This window comes from Ctenopharyngodon idella, chromosome 14 (genome assembly GCF_019924925.1).
Source record: "Ctenopharyngodon idella isolate HZGC_01 chromosome 14, HZGC01, whole genome shotgun sequence".
Taxonomy (NCBI): Eukaryota; Metazoa; Chordata; class Actinopteri; order Cypriniformes; family Xenocyprididae; genus Ctenopharyngodon; species Ctenopharyngodon idella.
The window spans coordinates 7,025,129-7,050,081 of NC_067233.1; the positions used below are offsets into that span (position 1 = coordinate 7,025,129).

General features: G+C 38.1%; 4 protein-coding genes across 6 annotated transcripts; 3 read left to right on the plus strand and 1 right to left on the minus strand.

Annotated features, from left to right (window-relative positions):
• Nucleotides 1-505: 505 nt before the first annotated feature.
• aga (aspartylglucosaminidase) lies at nt 506-6,014 on the plus strand. The gene is made up of 9 exons (XM_051860480.1): nt 506-733; nt 815-968; nt 3,072-3,184; nt 3,663-3,775; nt 4,488-4,599; nt 4,877-4,952; nt 5,149-5,256; nt 5,388-5,521; nt 5,627-6,014. The coding sequence occupies exons 1-9, from the start codon at nt 610-612 to the stop codon at nt 5,725-5,727; spliced, it is 1,035 nt and encodes a 344-aa protein (XP_051716440.1). The 5' UTR covers nt 506-609; the 3' UTR covers nt 5,728-6,014.
• neil3 (nei-like DNA glycosylase 3) lies at nt 5,952-12,269 on the minus strand. The gene is made up of 10 exons (XM_051860479.1): nt 11,994-12,269; nt 11,797-11,906; nt 10,798-10,929; nt 10,250-10,463; nt 10,037-10,111; nt 9,766-9,932; nt 7,437-7,606; nt 6,960-7,350; nt 6,416-6,575; nt 5,952-6,299 (listed from the first exon to the last, which is right to left on the minus strand). Exons 1-10 carry the CDS (start codon nt 12,096-12,098, stop codon nt 6,117-6,119), a joined length of 1,707 nt encoding a protein of 568 aa, XP_051716439.1. The 5' UTR covers nt 12,099-12,269; the 3' UTR covers nt 5,952-6,116.
• A 2,261-nt stretch (nt 12,270-14,530) lies between these two features.
• On the plus strand, nt 14,531-19,379 carry asb5a (ankyrin repeat and SOCS box containing 5a). 3 transcript variants are annotated; one of them, XM_051860920.1, is made up of 8 exons: nt 15,177-15,641; nt 15,819-15,917; nt 16,078-16,157; nt 16,409-16,516; nt 16,865-17,018; nt 17,140-17,274; nt 18,792-18,983; nt 19,081-19,379. In XM_051860920.1, the coding sequence occupies exons 2-8, from the start codon at nt 15,848-15,850 to the stop codon at nt 19,206-19,208; spliced, it is 867 nt and encodes a 288-aa protein (XP_051716880.1). In that variant the 5' UTR covers nt 15,177-15,641; nt 15,819-15,847; the 3' UTR covers nt 19,209-19,379. The 3 variants fall into 3 exon arrangements, with proteins under 3 accessions (XP_051716879.1, XP_051716878.1, XP_051716880.1); XM_051860919.1 differs by lacking the exons at nt 15,177-15,641; nt 15,819-15,917 and adding an exon at nt 14,531-14,823 and having other exon boundaries at nt 19,064-19,379; XM_051860918.1 differs by lacking the exons at nt 15,177-15,641; nt 15,819-15,917 and adding an exon at nt 14,535-14,823.
• A 188-nt stretch (nt 19,380-19,567) lies between these two features.
• Nucleotides 19,568-24,118, plus strand: spata4 (spermatogenesis associated 4). The gene is made up of 6 exons (XM_051860921.1): nt 19,568-19,961; nt 20,200-20,329; nt 20,473-20,591; nt 20,910-21,130; nt 21,265-21,417; nt 22,227-24,118. Exons 1-5 carry the CDS (start codon nt 19,792-19,794, stop codon nt 21,375-21,377), a joined length of 753 nt encoding a protein of 250 aa, XP_051716881.1. The 5' UTR covers nt 19,568-19,791; the 3' UTR covers nt 21,378-21,417; nt 22,227-24,118.
• The last annotated feature ends 835 nt before the right edge of the window (nt 24,119-24,953 follow it).

The window sequence follows — 24,953 nt, forward strand, 5'->3', positions numbered from 1 at the left end:
CAACTCCATGATGCATTGTGAACGACATGATTGAAATAAAAATCTTTTAAAACATTTTTCACATTCAAAAATGATTTGTTAAGTCTATATACATGCATCACAGGAAAATTCTGTCATCTGTTTTTCTGAATTTTTACCATCTTGATAGCTAGGCTAGTTTCATGGCTAACATTTTATGTGTCCTAACGTTCAAATAATACTTTTTAAAATTACAGTGTGAAAAAAAATTGCTCCCAAGTGGTATTTACCGTGATTCTGAGTCTGTTTTCTTCACACATCAATCTAATATTTAATCTCAATCATGCTCTTCATGACATTGTTGTCTGCTTGGTAAGAAAGAAAAGGTTTAAAATGTTTTAGTTTTGATAAAACTCAGCCCCTAAGACATAAAAAAATGAAAACTCAGATCGAATTCAATCCATTTGTTAGCTCAAAATAGAACCTTGTCACATTCAAATATAACCTACAGTAGCCTAACTATTTGTGACTGCGCGGTCCCTTTAAATATTCATTAACATAGCTCCGTCATGTGACAAAACACGGATGTGAATAGTGGCATGACTTAGCTCGTGATCGGGATGCCATTATACAGTGAAGGAAAGTTATTATATGTCTATTGGGTATTGCAGTATGATTCAAAGAGTATTTGTCATCATTTGTTTGCTCCCTCTAAATCAAGCTGATCTTCCCTTGGTGATTAACACTTGGCATTTTAAGAATGCAGCTAGAGTAGGTGAGAGACTAACCATGACTGCACCATGTATGAGCTTTGAGGGATGTCTAGACTTTAATTTTCTGTGGTTTCTCTCTGTAGCCTGGAGCACGCTTCAGAAGGGCGGCTCGGTTCTGGACGCAGTGGAGAAGGGCTGCGCGCAGTGTGAGCTCGAGCAGTGTGATGGTAGCGTGGGGTTCGGCGGGAGCCCGGATGAGCTCGGAGAGACAACCCTTGACGCGATGATCATGAATGGGTAGACATATATCAGTATGCTTAACAAGGCATTGATTTGCCAACATTGAATAATAATAATAATAATAATAATATACAATAAATAAAAATCAAATACTAACCATATATAAAAAACAAACAAAAAACAAACAAAAAAAACAAAACAGCATATGCTGGTTAGGTTTGTTTTGAAGCTGGTTTGAGCTGGTTTATGCTGGTCATGAGCTGGTTTGAGCTGGAGCTAGTTGCTTAGGACCAGCTTAAACCAGCTCAAACTAGCTTCCATGCTTCAAAACATACATAACCAGCATATGCTGGTTTTTTCAACAGGGTCTATATTATACATTTATGGATACATCAGGTGAAACGTCCAGTTGTTGTATTACAATAATGTATTGTATTACAATTCAATATAGAATAAAATCGCCATGAAACAAGTTGCGAAAGTCTTTTGTGCTTATTGTGCCGTATATCCGGGTCGAATGAGGAAAATGTAGGATGGGACTTGATTTTGTGGATCTTTGTGGTTCCGGAAGTAAAAACTACATTAATTTTCTCCATAGGGAAATACATTTTTAACAATAACTTACAAATCTTTAAAGACAGACCTACTGTGAGCTACAAGGTTGTTAAACAATGGTATTTGCTTCAGCTGAAGCTGTCAGCCCACATTATTTCAACTTCCTCTTCAAACAAATGTGTTTAACAGCACAATTCATGAAAAACTACATTACCCATGATGCTGAACAGAAAATTCCACCAATCAGAGAGTCGCCACAATTGAAATTTAGCTCTGCCTACTCCCATGAAGCACTGTGAATAACGCAATCGAGTCGACCATCTCCATATGGTCTCAAAATATTTAAAGGGTTTGTTTACCCAAAAATGAAAATTCTGTCATCATTTTCTCACTTTCATGTCGTTCCAAACCTGAAAGACTTTCGTTCATCTACGAAACACAGATTAAAATCTTTTAATTAAATCTGAGCGATTTCTGTCCCTCCATTGACAGCCTATGGAACTACCACTTTGATGCTTCAGAAAGTTCATAAAAAGATTGTGAAACTAATCCATATGAATTGAGGGGTTTAGTCCAAATTTTCTGAAGAGACACGATCGCTTTATATGATGAACAGATTTAATTTAGGCTTTTATTCACATATACACATTGTTCAGCGAACATAAATGGAAGCTCAACTGTACTTGCTTGACTCGCAGGAGCAAACCTCACTGGTTCTTGTGTGGAAGCTCAAACATGCTTTGTAACACAAGAGAATGAACCTCATTAGTTCTCGCAAGCCTGATTGAGCTTCTGTTTACCATAATTGATTTATGCATTGATGAATGCTTATATGTGAATAAAAGCCTAAATTAAATCTTTTTTTGTGACCATAAGCACTGATCCTCTGAAAAAAAACCAAGATATTTTTAATTCATTTTAACCAATCAAAAAATCAATCAACATTCAGGAACCTCTCTGATTCTGACAGGTGGTAATACACACATTTCTACCGTTATATTTAGCATTATAACATGACAACCTGACACAAAAGCTTGAGCTTTATTTTTGTACGATGATAAATAATGAGTAATTAACTCCAAAATCATCAGGTATATCAGCGAGAGAGTGACTCACAGGCCAAAACCTGCAACTAATTATGAAGTTTTTATATTAAGTGTTTGTCATTATAGTTTGCATAGTTACTGTAAACTATGTGAATTGATATAGTAAACTGATTACACCAAAAACAGTAAATATAATTATCTTTGAATGCAAAAAATGAATGCACTGTAAAAAAAAAAGTGTCCCAAGAATGTTATAATGTGGACAAAAAAAGTGTCACATGAGTGTCACATTATTAACATTTACATGACTCAGTTAGCAGATGCTTTTGTCCAAAGCAGCCTATAAATGAGGAATACAACAAGTGATTCAGCTTAAAGGGGCAATAATCACAAAGTGTGCTACTAATACAAAGTTTCATACATCGTTCAGAATAGTACAAGCTAGAACAGGGAGGTATTAAGGAAGAGTGAGAGTATAGATGAAGGAATAGTGAAAGCTATTGAAACCATCAAGTAAAGTATCAGCCCTGTTTTTGTTTGCTATATGTCCCATGTTCAGAGACACAATGGAAGTGGGGGCAGTTGGAGACCTGCGCAGGGTCAAAAATGCTGTTGGTGTCGCCCGAGCCGTGATGGAATACACAGAGCACACCTTCATAGTGGGCGAGTCAGGTAGGAACTGTACATTCAGTGGTCACTCACTCCGTTTGCAAATCTTGTGGCTGTAACTCGGTGGTCAAGAGGCTCAGCTGGGGAAAAAATGGTGTGATTTGAGTATTAAAAAGTTCTCTTCAACTATTTCTTTCTCTAAATTATGTGTAGACACTGGAGGCCTGTTCAGATTTTATATCAGCTTAAAGTATGCATCACTTCCATCTATAATGTTGTGCCATTCTATTAATTCCATCTGCTCTCTTAATTAAAATGAATTATAGAGTACTTAAACAGCTTTCTTTCTGTATGCATGGCTGCTTAACATTCACATTACAATAAAAAAGGCTGAGTAAGGCTCCCATGCTCCATTTTTGCTCTTTCCTGTGTCTAATGTTTATTTAAAACAGCTCTACTATGTGATTCAGTTTGTTCAAATCTCCCCTGTTGTATGAAGTTTAGTAGAACTGAAAAGAAACATTTTTCTGTCTTCATGCAGCCACAATCTTTGCACAAAACATGGGCTTCATGTCTGAGGACTTATCAACTAACAAATCAATAGCTATTTTCTCCAAGTGGTTGCAGCAGAATTGTCAACCCAACTATAGAAAGGTGAGTCCTAAAACCAGGAACCTTGATAATCATCACTGCAGGGTTTACCTTTAAAGTTCTTAAGCACCTTTGGCAACTTCAAACATGGGTTTAGAAGATGATCTGTTGCAGATAAACCGTTTCGATATACTTCAACCTTTGAAAGATTTATTTTAAAATATAAAATAAAGTTTCAGTCAGTGTTAAGGTTAGAACCAGAATTCCTTGTGCTTTATGAGACTTGGTTTACAATGAGAAGCAGAGAGTCATGTTTACCTCAACTCATGCAGACTTTGCTGAGAAGTTTTGGAAGGATATCAGTGTAATCACTGACAAGAAAATATGCACCGTGAAACAAAAGCAATGAATAATGCATAGTGAGATTTATGAAGAATACAATGGTTGATTCCAACATTCTGCTATTGGCACAATCAAAGCCCTATGGAAATATGCGAAACAATGCACTGAATACATTATTTTTTGTGTTTTCAAACTCAGATTAAACTGTAAGGGTTATTGGCTATATTAATCAGATCTTCAAATCAGAATTTCCCCAGAAAACTTTAAGGTGGATAAAGCAAATCAGGGAGCAACATGAAAAATGGATAGTTTTGCTTATGTAATGTTAATTTTAAAGCTTTAAAGTCATAAAAACAACTTTGTTCTGTGTCCCAGATCAAAGCATAATTTGAAGCTATATCAGTTATGTGTGTTTTGCCTTTTAATTTTACAGAATGTTTCTCCAAACCCTTTCAAATCATGTGGGCCGTACAAGCCCAAAGGCAAGTCGTGGGGGCCAAAGCATCTGAATGGAAATTTTGACCCCAGTTCTCATGACACAATTGGTAATATTCCTCTTAAGATTATATGCGTTTATTCGATGTAAAGCCTGGATAGATAGATAGATAAAGAAATCTGTTGGTGCAAATGTTTTTGTTAATGCAGACTTGGACTTGGGTCCACAGAGTATCAAGCTCATTAGTTTTAATTTACATAATAAAAAGGAAGCATGATAAATGGGCTGAATGTCTTGAGGATACATTTGAAAACCACTGCTTGATTCAATTCATTGATGCGTATGATCTTAGATGATGTTACATTCTTACCGGTAATTTTGATTAGGAATGGTCGTGATTGGTAAGAACGGACAGGTGGCTGCTGCAACGTCCACCAATGGAGCAACACATAAAATACCAGGGTGAGTATGACAGCTTGTCAGTGTCTCTCAGGTGTCCTGTTAAAGTCAGAATGCATTAGTGTTTAAAATAAGAAAAACAGAACCTCAAGAAACTTCACTGTGATTTTAGCTTTGCTGTTGTTCAGTAGTGACAGAAATGGGTTTCCAGTCCCCTATCAACAGAGCATTAGTGAACTATATGCATGCTGATCTGTAGTCGTGTAGGTGATTCACCAGTGGCTGGAGCCGGGGCTTATGCCGACAGCACAGCAGGGGGAGCGGCTGCCACGGGGGATGGAGACATCATGATGCGTTTCCTTCCTAGGTAATCACCATTCTTAAGAGATCATTTTATTAGCATCAACAGAAAACAAAAACTGGTATATGAACTGCATTGTTGGAATGTGTGATGTGAAACCTTTTATTAAAAATGTCTTTTTTGGGGGGTGGGGTCAGTTTTCTAGCTGTTGATTTAATGAGAAATGGAACCCAACCCACTACTGCCTGTGAAATAGCCATCTCCAGAATTAAGAAGTACTACCCCACATTCTTTGGAGCTCTTATTTGTGCCAATACTACTGGTGGATATGGTAAATGCTAATGTATAATGTTTGTTTCTTATTCAGAATGAGTATACAAAGTGTTATAAGAATCATGAAATTTATTGTCAATACCTTTCTTTGTTTTGTCCAAAGGTGCTGCTTGTAACAAGCGTCCTGGGTTTAGCCAGTTCCACTTCATGGTGGTTAACCCGCCGACAAACCAATCTCAGTTGCACACGGTGGACTGCTTTTAATTGCCCGCATTTTGTTTTAAGTTTACATTCTTCTTAAAGCTTGTTAATGAATTATTGAATGGTATATGCCTTATGATCAATGTTCACATTGCACTACTTTTTAAAAAATAAACTTTTTTCATTTATTTTTTAAAAAATCTGTTTTAAGATCTGTGAAAGACATTAAACTCTGGGGTGTTTTTAACTTGCAATACTATATGTTTCCACAGAATCAGGAAAAGATGTTAATTGGAAATGCTTTATTTAAAAAAAAAAAATGTATTAAAGATTTACTATGACAAAACACACACTTATGTTTTCATCATCTCAACATTAAAAACAAGCATTGCTTCAAAAAGCATTTTAATACATTTAAATAAAAGATGTAATGTCCAACTCATGTTGTGGATTCAGCAGCCAGGCAGAATTGAGACACCAGGGCCGTTCTCAGCCCACTGGAAGAAGTTACATTGCTTGCCCATTTTAACTGGGCATGTGTAGAAGTTGCGGCCGTTATTCGGTCCCAGTTTTAGAACGGTCTTCATAAGAGTTCGTTTGCCATGATGACACATGGGAAAATGCAGGTCTGCCCACTGTTGCAAAAAATCAGTTGAAATAAGTGCAAACCACCAATTCTAGTTTAATTTAGTGAAAATTAAAATAGATTTTATTTTACAAAGGTTTCAAAGTTTAAAATTCTTTGTCTTACCTCAAAGAAGTTACATTGAGTTCCTCTGGGTAAGGAGCAGGTGTAGAACTGCCTGCCTTTGTTTTCTCCTTCCTTAGTGACCACTCTCACGGTGCATGGTCGGTGATGACTATTGCAGCAGGGGGTTGTGGGTAGGGATGCGTCATTACTCTGTGTGTGCCTGATTAGTTGTGCGAGATATGTTCTGTTATTCAAAATCAGCTTTATTTTACATTGTGCCATCCAACTTAAAGAAATTGTTCACCCATTCTGTCATAATACCCTCAAACCTGTATGATTTTTTTTCCCTCCTTTCTATATAACACAAAAGATATTTTGAAGAATGTTTTTGTCCATACAATGAATGTCAATGGGGTCCAAAAATATCTTATTTATATCTGTCATACAGGTTTGAAATGACATGAGGGTGAAAACATGATGACAGGTGAATAATAAGTTTATTCATAGTATATATTATAGTATTCTTTGGCCATATTAATGAATAAAAATATTAATACTTCACAAATACATCTTGTCAGGCGAAACACTAACTGCACTCGCTCACCTTGAGGAGCAGATGCGCTGCATGCTTCCTCCAGAAAGCACTCCATTCGTGGTTTTCATTCTCTTGTTAGGCTGACTGTGTTCTGCTAGAGATTCTCTCTTATAGGGCTCATTGCCTTTGAATTGCATCCCACTCACACCATTACCGGTACCCCTCTGCTGCAAGTTGTTGTGCGTGCTCAGACCCCTCATTGTCTCTGGTGTGTGTGCCTGGTTAATGGCGGGACTTGAAGGAGAGTCAGGTTTTGCACTGAGATTGGTTAGGACTAGAGTGGTGGTCCCAAATGCAGTCCTACGATTCATCTTTATTTCCTGCAGGGGTTTGCTAAAACTGTTGCAGGGGTAGCGGATCAGGTCTTTACTCAAAGGTGAATGTTCCAGCTTTGTGGGCTCTATAGGTACTCAGAAAAGAGAGATTTAGTTAGATACGAACTACGTTTGAAAATTTTCACTTTAAATATGTAGGTTTAAAACTTACCCTCTGGTCTAGGGCTCATACAAGCATCACAATACTTGTTGATTGGCCTGTTGATTAGAGTGCAAAGTGAACATGCCCACTCTTCCTCCTCTCGTTTCGCCACATCATCATTGTTGCTCATTCCTCCCTGATAAGCCCATCCAATCAGACTATTGCGAGTTGGGAGTTTACTGTCAAAGTGAAGAGTCAGCAACTGGATTCTCATTTATAAATGTGTGCATACAAATAGGTAGCTATTAAGGCCTGGACACACCAAGCCAACGGTTTTGAGCATAGGCCGACTTAGTTTTTTCGGTGTGTTTCACACCAATGGCTCTAATCGAACGCTGTCAGGGTTTTTTGGGCAGATTCAGCAAGTTAAATTGGCACTGGGACATCAGTGAGAGAGAGAACTCTGATTGGCTATTCAGCTTAACGTTCGAGAATAAAAGCGAGCAAAGAAGTCAAGACGGTTCTGATCATCTTACCTGAGCATTCGAATGCATGAATGTTTTTTCAGAGCCGAGTGGAATGAAGAAAGTGATCAGCATGATTGATATTCAGAATGGTAAGCATGTGTTGCTTTGTTTATGGTTTGTATATCTGAAGTCCTAGTTTTGATTTCCCTTTTTGAATGGCGAATATATTGATACCTGCCTTACGCGCAGACACAGAACGCATGTGCTAGTTGACGGTCGGCAGTAGTCCTTTTGGTGTGTTCAAGCGCAGCTTTTTAGCCCAGACGCAGCTGACAACACATTCAACTTTTGTTTCCTGATAGTTCTTTGACGTCAGCTTGGTGTCCAGGGCTTTGGGGTGTAACAATATATCATGTCACTATATATTGTAATACAAAAATGCAACAATGTGTATTATGGATAGCGACAATATGTATTGTGTATTGTTCACCCAAAAAGAAAGTTTAGACAGATTTAATGTAACATCAGATATGGTAATGGTGCATCAAATATGGTAAACCCAGAAGGTCAGACATTTGAGCTTCAATGTTTATGAATTATTAATACATTAAAATGTAAAATATGTGGGACAAAGTTAGGGACAAAGTGCAAGGATATGTTTCTAACATAATTCTGTAATTTTAGCCTAGCAGAATCATGAATATTTTTATTCTGGTGTCACCATTACCCTGTGAATGGGGAGAAGGTCCAAGTCCACCCCTGATGTAATATATGTAATATATAATATGTGTTTGAAGTAATAATTTAAAGTGCCCCTATTATGCTTTTTCCAATATTACCTTTCATGCAATTTGTAATATAGCCGTCTATAAATGTAAACAATCTGCAAAGTTGTGAAGCCGAAAGTGCACAATAAATAAAGTTATTGTCTCTCAAAAGAAAGAATCGACTCTAAACAGCCTAAATGAGTCGTCAGTAATTCGAATCCCACTTCCGTGACAGGTACACATCACTGGGTTAGGGTTATTAGGCACATTTGCCTAATGCTTTTTTTTTTTAATGCTTGGTTTAAATTCATTTTTTCAACGATACCACAGCAGTACAATCCCAATCTTTTGTGTTCCTGTTGTGTTCCTGTTGCTTTACTAACAACTGCTTCTCGGGGAGTTCAATGCGGGATTCGCAAAACGCTTGCTCTTGAAAGATGGGTCAGTACCCAGTTTATTTGGACCAGCTTGCTCCTCTGAATCACAACCTACAACAATGACGCTGCTATCATGTCTAATAACATACTACAAAGTAAGTTGACACTTGCCACTGAGAAACATCCTGCTCCAGTCGTGCTTGCGATTGAGTTTCTGGTTGATCAACGTTTCATCTTTGGACTCGGGCTCGAATTGATAAGGTAAAATCGATGCCATCTTTTCTGTCTATACATTGTAAACAATCTCTTGAGAATTGATAAGCCTCCAGAGCTGTAATTCAGTTATGGCAATGGCCGTTTGGTTTTCGACACGCACTATACGCGGTAGACCACTCACAACAGACTGGGCCATTTGACCAATTAGAGCAGAACAGGCTCACAGAAAGGAAAGGTTTAGAGAGACTGAATCTTCAAACTAATTATTTAAGAATCTTTGAGAAATTAGGTGATATTAAACGTATATTATGACAAAACAAAAGTGTTTTTTGACCTTGCATGAATGTAAACCTGTTGTAGGAGACTTCCAAAACAATATTAGGAGCCTTAAAAATGGCATAAAATGGCACTTTAAACTTTAAAAAAAAACAAAAAAAAAAACCATACCATTTTAAACTTTATTTTGGCTTTTTTCAAAGTATTGTGAGATCAGTATATGATATTTTGAACCTAATCATGACATGAGTGTATTGTTACACCCCTAGTAGCTATGAGAGGAGGTGCAGCTTACCTGATGTTCACTTCCCTTGGATCACCTGTTTGACAGCGCTGACAGTAGTATGTCATCCTACCGTTGTCTCCCAGTCGACAGACGGTGACAGTTCCGCTGCACTGGCCACAGTTTGGACGTTTATACACCTTATAATGCTTGTAAAGTGGGGATCCATTCTTTCTACACTGTTTTGGAAAGAACAGAAATAAAAATTGAATGCAGATCTGACAGAAAACAAAATCACAAATTTATTGTCCAGAATAATGGAGAGAGAGAGAGAGAAAAATACCTTATAAAATAGGAGTGTGAAATCTCTTGTCATCTTCACAAGATGATGAACTTGTTCACTTGTCAACTGCTTGACCTTTAAAAGCGCAGAAGAAATAATGAAAAGATAACACCACAAAAATATTTTAAATAAGGTGTAAAACATCCATTCAACTGTAACATCCAACTGAGATATTGACAGTTTTGTGTTGGTACTGCACTAAGTGAATCGTACCTTGACAGCAGGGTTAAGGCCACTGTCGAAGAGCGCTTCGTTTTTGATTATGTTTCCTACACCAGGTAGGACGGCCTGATCCAACAGTACATCACAGAGCATTCTCTCACTCTCCCTCTTTACAGCTTCCACCGCCCGAGAGAAACTAAACTTTGGTGAACAGATATCAAGAGCCTCCATGGCTTTTACTTTCTGCTCACAGTCATCTGAGAGTCTAGGGGAAGCAAACAGAATTACTATTCCCTGAGGAGTCAGAATCTTTGAAGGCTCAGTGTAAAAATGAAAGGAGTTCAGGCTGTCTGGATCACACGGAGTTATGATAGTCTGGAATTTAATCCAGCATAGCCAGCATTTCTGCGACAGGGAAGTTGTCTGCTTGAAACCTGCACTTGATGAATTGACCTTCCAGATGTACATTAGGATAAAGTTCTTGACACAGAAGGACTTTCAATAAATGTGCAATCTAATCCAGAATTAAATGTAATACTTATATAATACTTACAAATGTTATATATAATCATAATTTGAGCTATTAGAAGAAATTTTACCTGATTTCTACAGTTGTGTCAAAGAAACAGACAGCATCATTGGTAAGTTGAATAACCAGCACTGGGGGTTTTCCTTTCAGGTCTTTCTCCAGGGGGTTTATCCTCATAGAACCATTCATGCCGAAGTGCAGTCTAAACCAAAACACATAAAGTGAACTTAAAAAGGATTTCCCTTTTTTATACAAATTGATTTCTATGACCTTTCCAGTCATTTGTGATTACTGGATAAGGATTTTCATATATCATTTATTAAATATCTGTGGTGGATTTTCATTTGTATGTCAAGTACATATTTTTAGATTTAAATCACTGAGCTCCAAATGAAAGAGATATATTAGCTAGTAACATTTGCCACACTATCAATCACACAGACAGTTATTCTCAAAGGACAGACTGATGCTAATCACACTAGCTTGCTTGAGAGCAAACTCAGCACTCACAAAGAAAATCTAGGCAATGAAAATGTAGTATTACAAGTTGAAGCCAGTTATTTATATCTTTTGCTGTAGTGTGTCAGTAGGAAATATCAGTTTACATTTCCAAACATTCCTTTTGCCATTAATTGTACCAATCCAGTGAGATTATTTGTATGAGATCTGATCGAGTCTGTCTGTGATTACATGAAGAAACAGAAAAAACTCAGACAGACTAAATCCAGAAGAACTGTGGCACCATATCCAAGACACTTCAAGAAACATACCTGCATATAATATATACATACATACATACATACACACACACACACACATATACACACACACATATATATGTATATATATATATATATATATATATGCTACAGTCTGAAAAGCATTGTAATGATAAATCAGAACATAATTTCATGACTTGAGTTCTTTTCAAATCTAAACAGGGCTCTGGGAAGACAATTTCAATCGGGAAAGAAACTTTCATTTGGTCCATGACCCCTAACAAATCACTACATAAAATAATACTTTAAAACACAAAGCAGAAATGAATTAATTTGCGTTTACTACAAACCTCAGAGCTCTGAAGCCAAAATACATGAACAGCTCTTTCCCCAGTGTCTCCACCCCTGTGAACTGACAGCCCATAAAGCTTTGGAAAGAGCTCCTGGTACTGTCAACAGACTGAAATAGAAAGAAAACAAGTAAACATTTGTATGTATGTCATTTACGCATACTGCTATGTAATCAGCTGAACTGTCATGCACTTACTGATTTACTGCTTTCATTTTCTCGTATGTCTAAAACTTTCTGTCCCTTTTGAACTCTTGCACGAATCTTCTCTCCATTTAAAGTGCACCCCGGACCCTCGACCATTGCGAACTGTATTTATCAGTCTCTATTTTAGCAAACAACGAACAAATCGGATAGAGAATCAAAAAGATCGCTAGTGTTGTCCAAGAAGTGAGAAGAAAGAACCCGCCAGATTATTCAAATCTGCGCATGCGTCGATGCGTCAGAACTACAGGCGTCACGGCGTAAAAACATTTCTAGGGTATGTATATTTAAAAGTAACTTTAACAGTAATAAGCCTTACCCAGAATGTAAGCAATCTATCTTTTTATTCTTTTTTTCTTTCTTCTTTTTTTCAGAACGATTATATAAGGCTACCATTCCACTGAATAACATGTTTTTTACTTAATACATTTATTTTCACTGAAATAATGATTTTTTAAAGATTTCTCACAGTAAAGTTTTTAAGTTATTACTACACAAATATATATCCTTTGAAGCTGCCTCATCATAAATTATTCAGTGAAAAATATGCTGCACATGATCAAAATATTACTTCACTTAATTTTTGAGTGACTGCATATCACTTCAGTCAGTACAACATAGCGTTTGGCTAAAATAAACAGTGAAAAGAAGTTCAGTATTGCTATTCTACTGAATTCAACACAGAAATTGTAACTGTCTAGGGCCTCTGGGTATTTGTGTGCAGGTCAGGACCCTCTCTTCTGTCTCCAGTGAGTTCCTTCTCATCAGACTCCAAGGCAATGTTCCTGGCTGTCCTTCGATGATGGACCTGGCACAGGTACAATAGGCCTATAAAGCACACCAGATATATGGCTATGCAAATGTCACAATCATATTTTCACATAAGCTGTGGTGGAAATGGCCGAGTTTCGCTGGGGGGACCCTAGTTGAGGACATATTTTATATTTTTAAACCATAGATGCAGAAAATCCCACTATATTATGTATGAAATTTGCTTGGAGGCTATGATGTGGATAAAAGATGGAAATCCTACATTTTGAACTGGAACACCATCCCCCTTGAAACTGAAACATTGATAATAAGAAATGTTTCTTGAGCACCAAATCAGCATATTAGAATAACAGTTTAATAATATTTAACAATAGTATTATTTTACTTTATTCATTATCAAATAAATGCTGCCTTGATAAGCATAAGAGATTTCTTTTAAAAAATAAAAATACACATGGATGTATATTTTATGGTCATTTACCAATGTTGGGGAAAGTTATTTTTAAAAGTAATGCATTACAATATTGCGTTACTCCCTTAAAAAAATAACTAATAGTGTTACTTAGTTACTTTTTACAGAAAGTAATGTTACGTTACTTTTTCATTACTTTTTCTCATCTGGGCTGGGCTGTTTGTTTGTTTTTATAACAACAAAAAAGTTCTATTTTTTGCAAATGTAAAGGCCCTTTCACACTAAAAGTGAAGTGAATAAGCCTCAGGCTGAAGGAAATTCAAATTCACGCCTGTACAGTAGAGGGCGCAGCGCAAACAAACAAGCCTTTTAGCTGTGCTGCCATTCTGGAATCATACACTGTATAAAACAATGGACGTAGTGTCCATGACGTCATCCGTAGGTTTCTGAAGGGCATTTTTGAAGCCCAAAGTGGGCAGAGCCAGCCGTCGCCATCTTGGCAGCGTGTCACTCCCGGATAACCGAAGATGGGCAAAGAGGCGGGACATGAGTGCAGCTGACAGACAGCAGCCAAAGGCTAGTAGTGACAGCAGCGGCAATCCACCTGTCACTCAAGTGGCCACGCCCTTAATTATGCAGAACTTTTAATAGAATTTAAACTGATGAGTTATAAAAAAATCACCCCCCTTACAGTTGTCATAAAGGGCAAAATTAGCTATATCAACTAAAACCACTTTTTGTTCCAGGCTGTAAACATATTTTTTTCTGCTGTAAAGTAGGGCATTTTAACATGGGGGGTCTATTGGTCTCTTGCGGCCAGTCGATGAATTGCAGTTTAAGTCACTTAGGTTGCTGCTTGTCCGGAATACAGAAGAACAGGAGATGCAGGAGAAGAAGTAAATGAGTAAATGTATGCTCACATTTACTCTAGAATTATGAATAACCATCACAACGCACTCCCGATTTCTCTCAACATGGGGACAAGAGAGCTGTCAGTCAATAAATGGGAACACAAAATAACTTGCGTTAATTATTTGAAAAAGTAACTCAGATATTTTGTTGCAAATTTAAAAGTAATGCATTACTTTAGTTACTTGAAAAAGTAATCTGATTACGGAACTCACATTACTTGTTCATTAACGCTGCTCATTTACATATTTATTCACACTAGTCTCACTGTATGGACTACTTAATGGGCTTTTTAGGAGACTGACAAATGAGGTCACTAGGAATGTATGAAAGCTGTCTTTAGTGTTCCATGGAAACAAGCATACAGCTGGGAAACCACACAGAATATTCATTTTGAACTTTTACTTTGAAACAATTGATAGCCAAATCTTACTTGAGCTGCAGTAAGGACCCAAGTTCATGGGGGGTGCTGTTGGGGTGGCACACAGCAGTGCACTCTGCTTATCCTGCCACAAAACATTCTTAAAACAGCCATGAGAGAGACCACTGAGGAATACAGGCCATTCGCAGCACAGCTGTCCAATGTTTACCTCACCATCCTGGCCCTCTTCTGCTTCAAACTTTTCGTTAGAATCACCCTTAATCTACTCACACACTTCTACATCATCAAAGGCAACCGTAAGGAGGCTGCCCGGATTTCAGCTGAGTTCTATGATAATGGTCAAGGGCATGGTAAGTAGAGCGCACACTTACATCACTGCTCTCCACTTGTGTGGATTTCATTTCCTATTGCCAGTATTTTGCCCTTTATGACGGCCTGTTTGCTAGGAGGATATATGGAGCATTGGGAATATTATTATTGCACAATGGTTTTCCTGCAGTGTAACTTTTATTGCTGTCATTGCATGTGATAAGGACCACAACAGGGAGAACTATTTTACATTATGGTACTTTAGATGTGCACTTCAGTTCACATATTTGTGTGCTTTGCATCACAGCAGGCTACGATCACATGACCACAGATCATAAACATGCAACATCAAGCACATGGAAGTTCACAAAGTATGCATGCGACGCAAAGCCCAGGAATGGCTGCCAGGCTGCTGTTTACAGTGTTGTATAAATAGAATTGAGGCCATGCACCCCCCTCCCCTTTGACTATACAAGGAACACAGTAATCTTCAGTCAATCAAGCGTTTGTGCAGCCAGACTCTTGTCTGCTGGATTTTGAGTAGTGTAGCCGGGCCGTATCAACAGCAGTGAGGGCTTTGGTGTAAACAAGTTGTCTCGCAGAGCATCTCAGAAAACTGCTTCTCCAAGTTTAAGATCAGGGAGAGAGGAACAGAGACGGGGGATAGTCACAGGGGATTGCCATAGTCTGGCATTTACTAAGTAACTTAAGTAGGGCAACAGAGATAAAAACACCAGACAGCCACAGTGACTCTTTTAATGCATTTTTTGAAGAAAATGATATAAGGAGAAAACATTTTCCTGAAGGGACACAAGCTCTGTCAAAGTGGAAGTCTTGCTGAGCTGGTTAACCAGCCAAGGTTGGTGCTTTGATATGTTTTGTGTGTACGTGGACCGAATTACAATATCCTGAGTGCAAAAGTGAGCTGTGTTCTTGAATTAATTGTTCTTGAATGTGGGACTAAAAGAAGGAAAATCGAAAGAGACAGATTTTTGAGATGGTTACAACAGGTCCTATTTATGTTTTGAACTCAAAGGATAGTATTATACTATAGTTGAGTGAGTGATGAAGGGAGGTGACGATGATGATGATGACGTGTGGAATGCATCAGCAGTTATACTGGATATTGACTCAGGTGTGTACACTAGCATATCAGCTTTTGCGATGGTGCTATATCTATGCCGTGAAAATCTGGGAAAATCCCATTTAGATCTGAAAATAAACAGAAAGCAATGTTTTAAAATAAAAAAACAATGACATTATATTAATATATCACTGTTTTAATTCTTCTCTAGGGTCTTGGGCAGACCGTTCCCCTCTTCATGATGCTGCCAGCCAAGGACGACTGCTGGCCCTCAAGACCCTCATTGCTCAGGTAATTTCCCGTTTAAATGACCTTTAGTTGAACTGTTAGATAAGAAATATGTACTTGTATTAATGTGTGTAGTATTTATACCATGTAGTCACATGCACTCTACTGGATTTGTAATGTAATACACATTTGGTGTAGAGGTGAATGCTGCAATCCGTAATGCACCTTAGTGAAAGGGCATTGCTGCCACCATCTGGAAAAAAAGAATCCTGCGCATTCAAATGCAATATTCATTTCTCTTAATCTGTCCTCAGGGCCACAGTGTGAATGTGCTGACAATAGACCACATTAGCCCTCTTCATGAGGCGTGCGTACGGAGCCATTTTGCCTGTGCCAGAGCCCTGATAGATGCCGGAGCCAACGTTAGTCTCTGCAGGGCTGCTTGGTAACATTTTCATTTCAGAGGTCTTGATTAGCAATGGCCTAGGCTTCTTTTACTGACCTTAGCTTTTTGTAACACATTGAAAGATATTTGCTATGTTACACTAAAATACAGTCTATGTTTATTTCATTTGTTTAAATTATTATGTATGTTAAAATATTTTATTTTACCTATTCAATGTATTATATTTTGAATTTTTATTATATTATATTATACAGAATTTGTTTTGTTTTTTAATTGTTTTCAGCATTTCAGCATTTTTTTATGTCATTTCGTGAAACTTGCTGTTCTTCAGCGTTTTATTTCAGCTGCTGTTCTGTGTGTTCAGGTAAATGTGACAACTATAGATGGTGTGACTCCGTTGTTTCATGCCTGCTCAGCTGGCAGTTTGGCATGTCTAGAGCTGCTCTTGCAGAGTGACGCCAGACCACAGGCCCTGGCTATATACCAGCCTTCACCCATACATGAGGCAGTCAGTAGAGGTGGTATACATTGACGCTAATTAGGGCTAATTTTGGTACTATGGTACACTAATTAGCTAGCTTCCTAATAGACTCTTAAAGTTTTTAATATGAAATGGTTTTATATTGTCTCATTCAAAAGGTCACAGCAAGTGTGTGGAGGCGCTGCTTGCATGGGGCGCGGATGTGGATTATGAAATCCCTCACATGGGCACCCCTCTCTACAGTGCTTGTCGGTGTAAGGAGTTCATATGTGCCCGCATGCTGCTTGATGGAGGTAAACAAGACAAAATTCACACTGCTAACTAGCTGTGTGGTAAATGTAAAGAGCAATTTTATGACAACCTGACAATGTGTAATTCATTTTTCAATTCAGTTCGACAAAACCAGTCAGTAATTACAGTTAAGTTTTATGAGCCTTAAGTATATAAAAAATAGATTCATTTTGAGACGGATAACACTGAAAGTAACAATAAAATGGAGTTCAGTAAGTCAGATGTTGATTTAGTAACCACTCTGACGAAGTGTCAGCTCAGTGTCAGACTGGTTTAAACCAGTTAATGTGAGTGAAAACAGTTAAAAAAAAGTATCTGCTCTAAAGAGTCAAATGTTTTATCTCATCACAGAATGTAAACTCACATTCACAACACAGGTTCAATCAATCAGTCAAACTTTATTTTTTAAAAGTGACCTTATTATTGGCGATTCCAGTACACTGAGGCATAAATAATACAGGAGAAGCTCACACAGCAAATGTAACTCTCAAACTGGATTATTACAAACTGTTCGTGATGCAGCATATCAGATCATGTAGGTATGGCATGTATTTTGTGGATGTTTGCTAACATTCGATTCTGAATGAGTTTGATAGCGTGCTGCACGGCTAACGTGGCTAAAGCTGCACACTGTTGGAGAGACTCAATAAGAATGAAGATGAATTATACAGACTGCAAGCGTTTTCGGGTTAAAAATGAAAATAACAACATGGCTGTGGTCTCCGTGAATACAGTAAGAAACAATGCTAACATTTAACAGTACATTAGCAATGTGCTAACGAAACGCATTCAGAAAGACAATTTGCAAACATGACAAAATATGTATGAAATTGGATCATGAACAGTTGGTATTGATCCTTCTTTGAGAATCAACTTCTGTGCAAATCTTGTGTTTTACTGACCGATGTGAGCAAAGCAGTCTGGTGTAAAATGACTTGCACATATTGGTATATGAATTTATTTGGTCACATTTCCTTCATAAATAAAATTACACCACTGCGTCCTGCAGAGTTTAGCTCCGACCCAACTCACTTTCCTTTATGTAGCTTTAGTAATCCTGAAGACATTCAAGTGTGTTTGATTAGGGTTGTAGCTAAACTGTGCAAGACAGCTGCACTCCAGGACCAGTGATACTGGTACACCGTTGTTGCTTGCGAAAACAAAATGGCGGCGTCGTGGGTGGAAACATACAGATTAAGAAGCAGCAATATTATAATAAGATCCCTTTCCTACATCACAAGAGGAGTGAAATCTGAACGGCTTGTTTATTCAGAAAGGTTTTCCCCCAAAAAAGTTATTGGGTTGTCCTTTTTCACGTTTTCTGGGTTGGTAGATGCACTGGGGACCCAGTTATAGCACTTAAACACGGATAAAGTCAGATTTAAACCAAGATGTCCGCTTTAAACCAAGAAAGATGACCAATGAAATGTTTACTACTAGTTCACACTAAAAGTTACACTTAATATTCAGAAAATAACCCATACTGTACTAATATTTTACTGCATTTTCACCATCACAGGTGCAAATGTGCAGAGAGGCACACATTTTGAGACTCCTCTTCATGCAGCTGCCCAGAAAGACTGTGTTAGCATAGTGAAGCTCCTGCTGGAATTTGGGGCAGATATAAATGCACGCAACCTGGAGTATAAACGGCCCGCAGAGGTTGCTCCTCCAGGGAGCCTTACAGAGGGCTTCCTATTGATTTATGAAGGTGAGTTAAATGTGTAGGCTCACAAGTCACTGATGTTTTGTTTTTACTTTTGCATGTTTTACCACATCAACCCTTATCAGCTGTGTTCCTTTTGCAGCGATACCCCGTTCTCTACGTCATCTGTGCCGTCAGCAAATCAGGGAGAGTTTGGGACGTTCCCGACTGCATCTTCTACCACATTTGCCCCTTCCTAAAGCTATGAAGAACTTTCTACAATATAGATGATATCCTAGGCAGGCCATCTTAGTATTATTATATAGTTAGGCTTAGTATAATTAATAATTTAAAATAAAAGCCGTTTTACCTTTTTCCATTTAATAATAATCTCTGTTGCATGCTTTGACAAGAATAGGCCAACGATATACTTGGTATAATTTAATAAACTTGTGATCAGTACCCCATCTTCTTTATCTTACTTTAATAAATAAACAACACATCTCAGCAATTTCTTCCACTTGAAACTAATTCAAATTACTCAGTGTGTCTTTAAAGTCACCATGAAGGGGTTTTCCTTCTGTGAGAGAGCAAAGAATCATAGGAGCAAAGTGTCCATCAGTTGTATCCTTCGAAATCCTTTATTCCGAAGGGCCATTTGAAGTGGCTAGTTTTAGCACTTTGGTTTAAAACGACCTTTCAATATGGCGGTAATGATTCTTCTGACTCCGAAGTGCCCTTCAGAGGTGGATTTATCACGTTTGGAACGCAGCCCAATGCTCTACAGAGCAAATATATGAACTGCCAGCAGGTGGCAGCACATCAACTTCAGCGCGTGTCCTCAAGCTTGTTTCCATGCAACTGTAAACAATGAATGCAGGGGTTCTGTTCGCCAAACAAATGTGAGGCTGCTCATCGTTTCTGTCGTTATCCATTATTAGAAATGGCCTATTCACAGTCACCTAAGAAGGCTGGTATTCCACGAGAGGTTTTGAAATGGCTGCAGAGTCTTGATTTAACGTTTTTTCCAAAAAACGTGCGCAGGTGAGTAAAAAAGATAACAGCGGCTCTGCAGTCCCCTATATGTTTATAAAATCTTAAATATAGTGTATCGCTGGTTAGTTTAGATTTCTAACAACTCATAATCATCTAGTTTATATTCAGTTCCAGGTCTATTCTCGCTATTCAATGGTTTTATAACCATAAATAAATAAACTAATTTGAATTACCATTAAGGATGAAATGTGCTATACACGTTCCTTGCTCTCTTTTTCGACCAAAGGGACTTTTCCAATGGATACCTAGTGGCGGAAATATTTTCCTGGTACTTCCCAGGGGATTTTCATATGCATTCCTATGAAAACGGAGCTTCCTTGCCTGCCAAACAATCAAACTGGTCCCAGATTGAGAAAGTGAGTCTGATACCCTTCTGCTGAAATGATCACCAAGTGACATGAAAATAATTGTTAATTTAGTTTATTGATATGTCTACCTTGGCCCTATTTTTAAATGACACCAGTTTAATAAAGATCTAGCCTCTTTGGTTGTTTAAAAGTTTCTTGTGAAGCAAAACATCAGTCTGATGAAGGAGATCATAGATGGCACAATCCACTGTAAACCTGGAGCTGCAGAGCTTCTTGTGCAGGAGATTTACACCATACTGACCAACAGAAGGTGAGCTTTCCTTTCCCATCAGATAATGTAAATCAAATAGCATTTTTGGCATTGTTTTTGAAAACTCACGTTTTGTTTTTCTCCATTTTTGGATACAGTATAAAGCCCACTTCTCATGATACAATCAAACTCTGATGGATAACATCCTGTTTGAATGAAAATGAGGAGCTTGATAATGTACATGCTTTAAGTGTGTATTATGAATATGCAAATTGGCTTGCAGACATGATTTTGTAATGAGTCACATATGCTTTAAAGGCTAAGGACTAATTAATGTCACACCTTGTCTTCATTTGGCTCGTTTTATGCGTCCTGTAGGATCCAAACCATCCAGCAGGTGGAGCAAGGCTTCACAGATAAGGCTTATCAAGACCAGTTGCCCATGGTGGCTCGTTCCACAGCCTCAGTGGCCATAAAGAGCAACTTGAGTCTCAGTGAGGTTATAGCTGAACCAAATGTCATCGCCAATCAGCGCAAGGTCCTTGCAATCATACACCGGCACATAGAACGGAGAAAAGAGGAGAGAACCCAAGACCCAAGTGAGTAACACTCATTGAATCATTTCTGTTTGCCTTAAGATGCGTGTGTCATGTGGTAGGATGTGTTATTGTAGAGCTTATGACATATTTTCAGTAAAAACTGCATTGAATATTTTTCCTTGACTTCTTAATAGAACGATTCAATGTTAAGCCCACTCTCGGAGAACAGGCTGTCAGATTGCGTCCACTGTTAGCCCACAAGAGCGAGCCAAGCCTGCAGATGAACACCAGTCAGGCAGCTTGTTAACTGCCTGGCCCTACATTCCCAACAAAAGGATGAGACATATGTAAGCCAACAGTCTTACTCAGATAAACAAATCATGTTGATGTTTTTGTTTTGTTTGTTTTTTCACAGAGCACAAGCAGTGTTGGGTAAGCTACTCAAAAATTGTAGCTAGCAAAAGCTATTAGCTACTACTACTACTACAAATTAAGATAATTTGAGTTCTATCCTTTAGAGAAAGTAGCTAGTTATACTACAAGCTATATGGCAAAACATTTCTGATTTAGTTTTGCTTACACACTTTTGATTAATTAAAAAAAAAGAAAAAACTACTTAAAAGAGTCATTAATTTACACTAGTTCTGATTTAAAACAGGCCGTTTTTAAATACCGGACTCGATTGCTGAAATATTATGTGAGAAAATTTGATGTATAGAGTGTCAACATTATCACACTGCTCAAATAAAATAGCTTCAGTTAGTCTCTAATGGTTTAAAACATTCCTATGGAGAAATGTCATTAAACTAATCTACAAATAATTGATTAATGGTGGTAGCAACACTACAGCTTGTTGCTGCTGTTAACTGAAACTTAACTTCATTAACTGAAATAAAGCTGAAATAAATGAATGTAAATTAGAAATGTTGCTACTACTGAAATAAAATTAGTAAAGCTGAAAAATAAATTAAAGCTAGAAATATTTTAAAAACAAACTAATAAACACGACAAGAGTACATAAAATCGCTAAAACAAAAAAGATAAAAGCTCATTAATAATACTATACACTTGTGACCAGCATTGGGCAGCAGTGTTATTTTAGTATCATCATTGTTTAACTATATTGTATTCATTGAATGTTTGTTTTTATGTGCAGGTTCAGTGGCATCTGGATTCAGAAGCAAATGCTTTGCAGATATTGGAGGCAAATTATGAGACCGTTTAAGGTAGATGTCCAAAGAAGGTCTTCAAAGCACATTCAAAACGAGGCCCTAGAGATTTGAACACAAGATTCATTCCCACAATAAAAAGAAATAAAAATAACAAGCATACACATCAGTGTGCAGGTTGCTTTTGCTGTCAATGTCTGAACAGAATACATCTCCACAAAAAAAAAAAAAAATCCATGTTTATCAGGTTCTGAAGGCTTGTTCAGATTGACATTGGATTTGAATTTTCTACATTGGAATAGCTTCACCATATGGGTCAACAAATCCATCTGTTGTTATTTACTCATAAATACTTCAAACTTTTCATACATTTTTCAAAAAAACAGATGTTCATTAATGTTAAAATAGTTCAAACTTTTTTTTTTTTAATTCATTGATTCATAAACTCTTTATTTTTTTTTTTTCAAAATAAATATTAGTATATCAGAATATATAATATAATTACACACACATACACACCGATCAGGCATAACATTATGACCACTGACAGGTTAATAACACTGATTATCTCTTCATCACAGCACCTGTTAGTGGGTGGGATATATTAGGCAGCAAGTGAACATTTTGTCCTCAAAGTTGATGTGTTAGAAGCAGAAAAAAGGGCAAGTGTAAGAATTTGAGGGAGTTTGACAAGGGCCAAATTGTGATGGCTAGACGACTGGGTCAGAGCATCTCCAAAACTGCAGCTCTTGTGGGGTGTTCCCGGTCTGCAGTGGTCAGTATCTATCAAAAGTGGTCCAAGGAAGGAACAGTGGTAAACCGGCGACAGGGTCATGGGTGGCCAAGGCTCATTGATGCACGTGCGGAGCGAAGGCTGGCCTGTGTGGTCCGATCCAACAGACAAGCTACTGTAGCACAAATTGCTCAAGAAGTTAATGCTGGTTCTGATAGAAAGGTGTCAGAATACACAGTGCGTCGCAGTTTGTTGCGTACAGGGCTGCATAGCCGTACTGACCCCTGTTCACAGATGAAAGCGCCAACAGTGGGCACGTGAGCATCAGAACTGGACCACGGAGCAATGGAAGAAGATGGCCTGGTCTGATGAATCATGTTTCTTTTACATCACGTGGATGGCCGGGTGCATCGCTTACCTGGGTAACACGTGGCACCAGGATGCACTATGGGAAGAAGGCAAGCCGGCGGAGGCATTGTGATGCTTTAGGTCCAGCCATCCATGTGGATGTTACTTTGACACGTACCACCTACCTAAGCATTGTTGCAGACCATGTACACCCTTTCATGGAAACTGTATTCCCTGATGGCTGTGGCCTCTTTCAGCAGGTTAATGTGCCCTGCCACAAAGCAGAAATGGTTCAGGAATGGTTTGAGGAGCACAACAACGAGTTTGAGGTGTTGAGTTGGCCTCTAAATTCCCCAGATCTCAATCCAATCGAGCATCTGTGGGATGTGCTGAACAAAAAAGTCAGATCCATGGAGGCCCCTCCTCGCAACTTAGAGGACTTAAAGGAACTGCTGCTAACATCTTGGTGCCAGATACCACAGCACACCTTCAGGGGTCTGGTGGAGTCCATGCCTTGATGGGTCAGGGCTGTTGTGGCAGCAAAAGCGGTGCCAAAACAATATTAGGAAGATGGTCATAATGTTATGCCTGATCGGTGTGTGTGTGTGTGTACATATATATATATATAATTATTTATGCTTTCGCTAATTCAGACATATATATCATGATATTTGTGACAGTGATGTTTATGAACAATTTTTTCCCTCCTCCTCCTCATGATGATATTTCTATGGTTATTGTCCATGAGTAATGACAGTGAGTAACAGGAAACAATAATAAAACACACAACTGCTATGACCTTTTTTCTTATGGTATATTTATGGTTTTTGTGTTTGGAGAGTTGGTTCATCTCTTGTTGTGTGAAAAAGAGCAGTCTGGCCATTTTCCTGAAAATCTCTTTTAGTGTAGAAAAGTAAATCGTATAGGTTTGGAACGTCATTTGAGCACCCTGCCTGGAGCTAGTATCATAAAATGGCAAGTAAACAAGCATGAGGTTGGATTGTCTCTTTGGAAAAGCATAAATTCAACATTTATCAGTTAACTGCAGCAGCTCTCAGGCCCGTTGTTGCATCTCTGTTATCTCTGTATTGAGAGGGCTCTGTTTTCTTTAAAAGGCGCAGCATGTTCTCTTCTCCACTTCACCCAAGGCCCGCTGCAAATTAGACATTCGTTTAGCAAACTCACTGTGAGACAGGCAGGTTTTAGGCAAGTTGCCCGGGTGCCTGTTTAGTGTTTACCCCCTCTGTTTTTATCCCCCTTGTACATACACAAACACAGTGTCACACAGTCTCTTTCACTCTCACACGGTCACTGCCGCTGTCAAACATAAAGAGTGTATCTGTTGTGTTACCATGCATCTTTCAGACTCAATTCATAGCATAAGGTTGCCATGGATATCTAAAGCGAGCATACTTCTTTTCATGAATGTGCACAGAAAATAACTTTTTAGACTACCTAGTCTCTCTCACGCTCCCTCTGTTTTTCTCACCCTCCTCCCTATTACATGCTCATGCTGTTTTCTGTCTGGTGTGGACATTTAAAAAACCAAATAATAGGCTTTGTGCGGAATAAAATGCCATGAGGTGTGAATGGTATGACCCTGAATGCAGTCATTTAATCATTAACGTAGTCG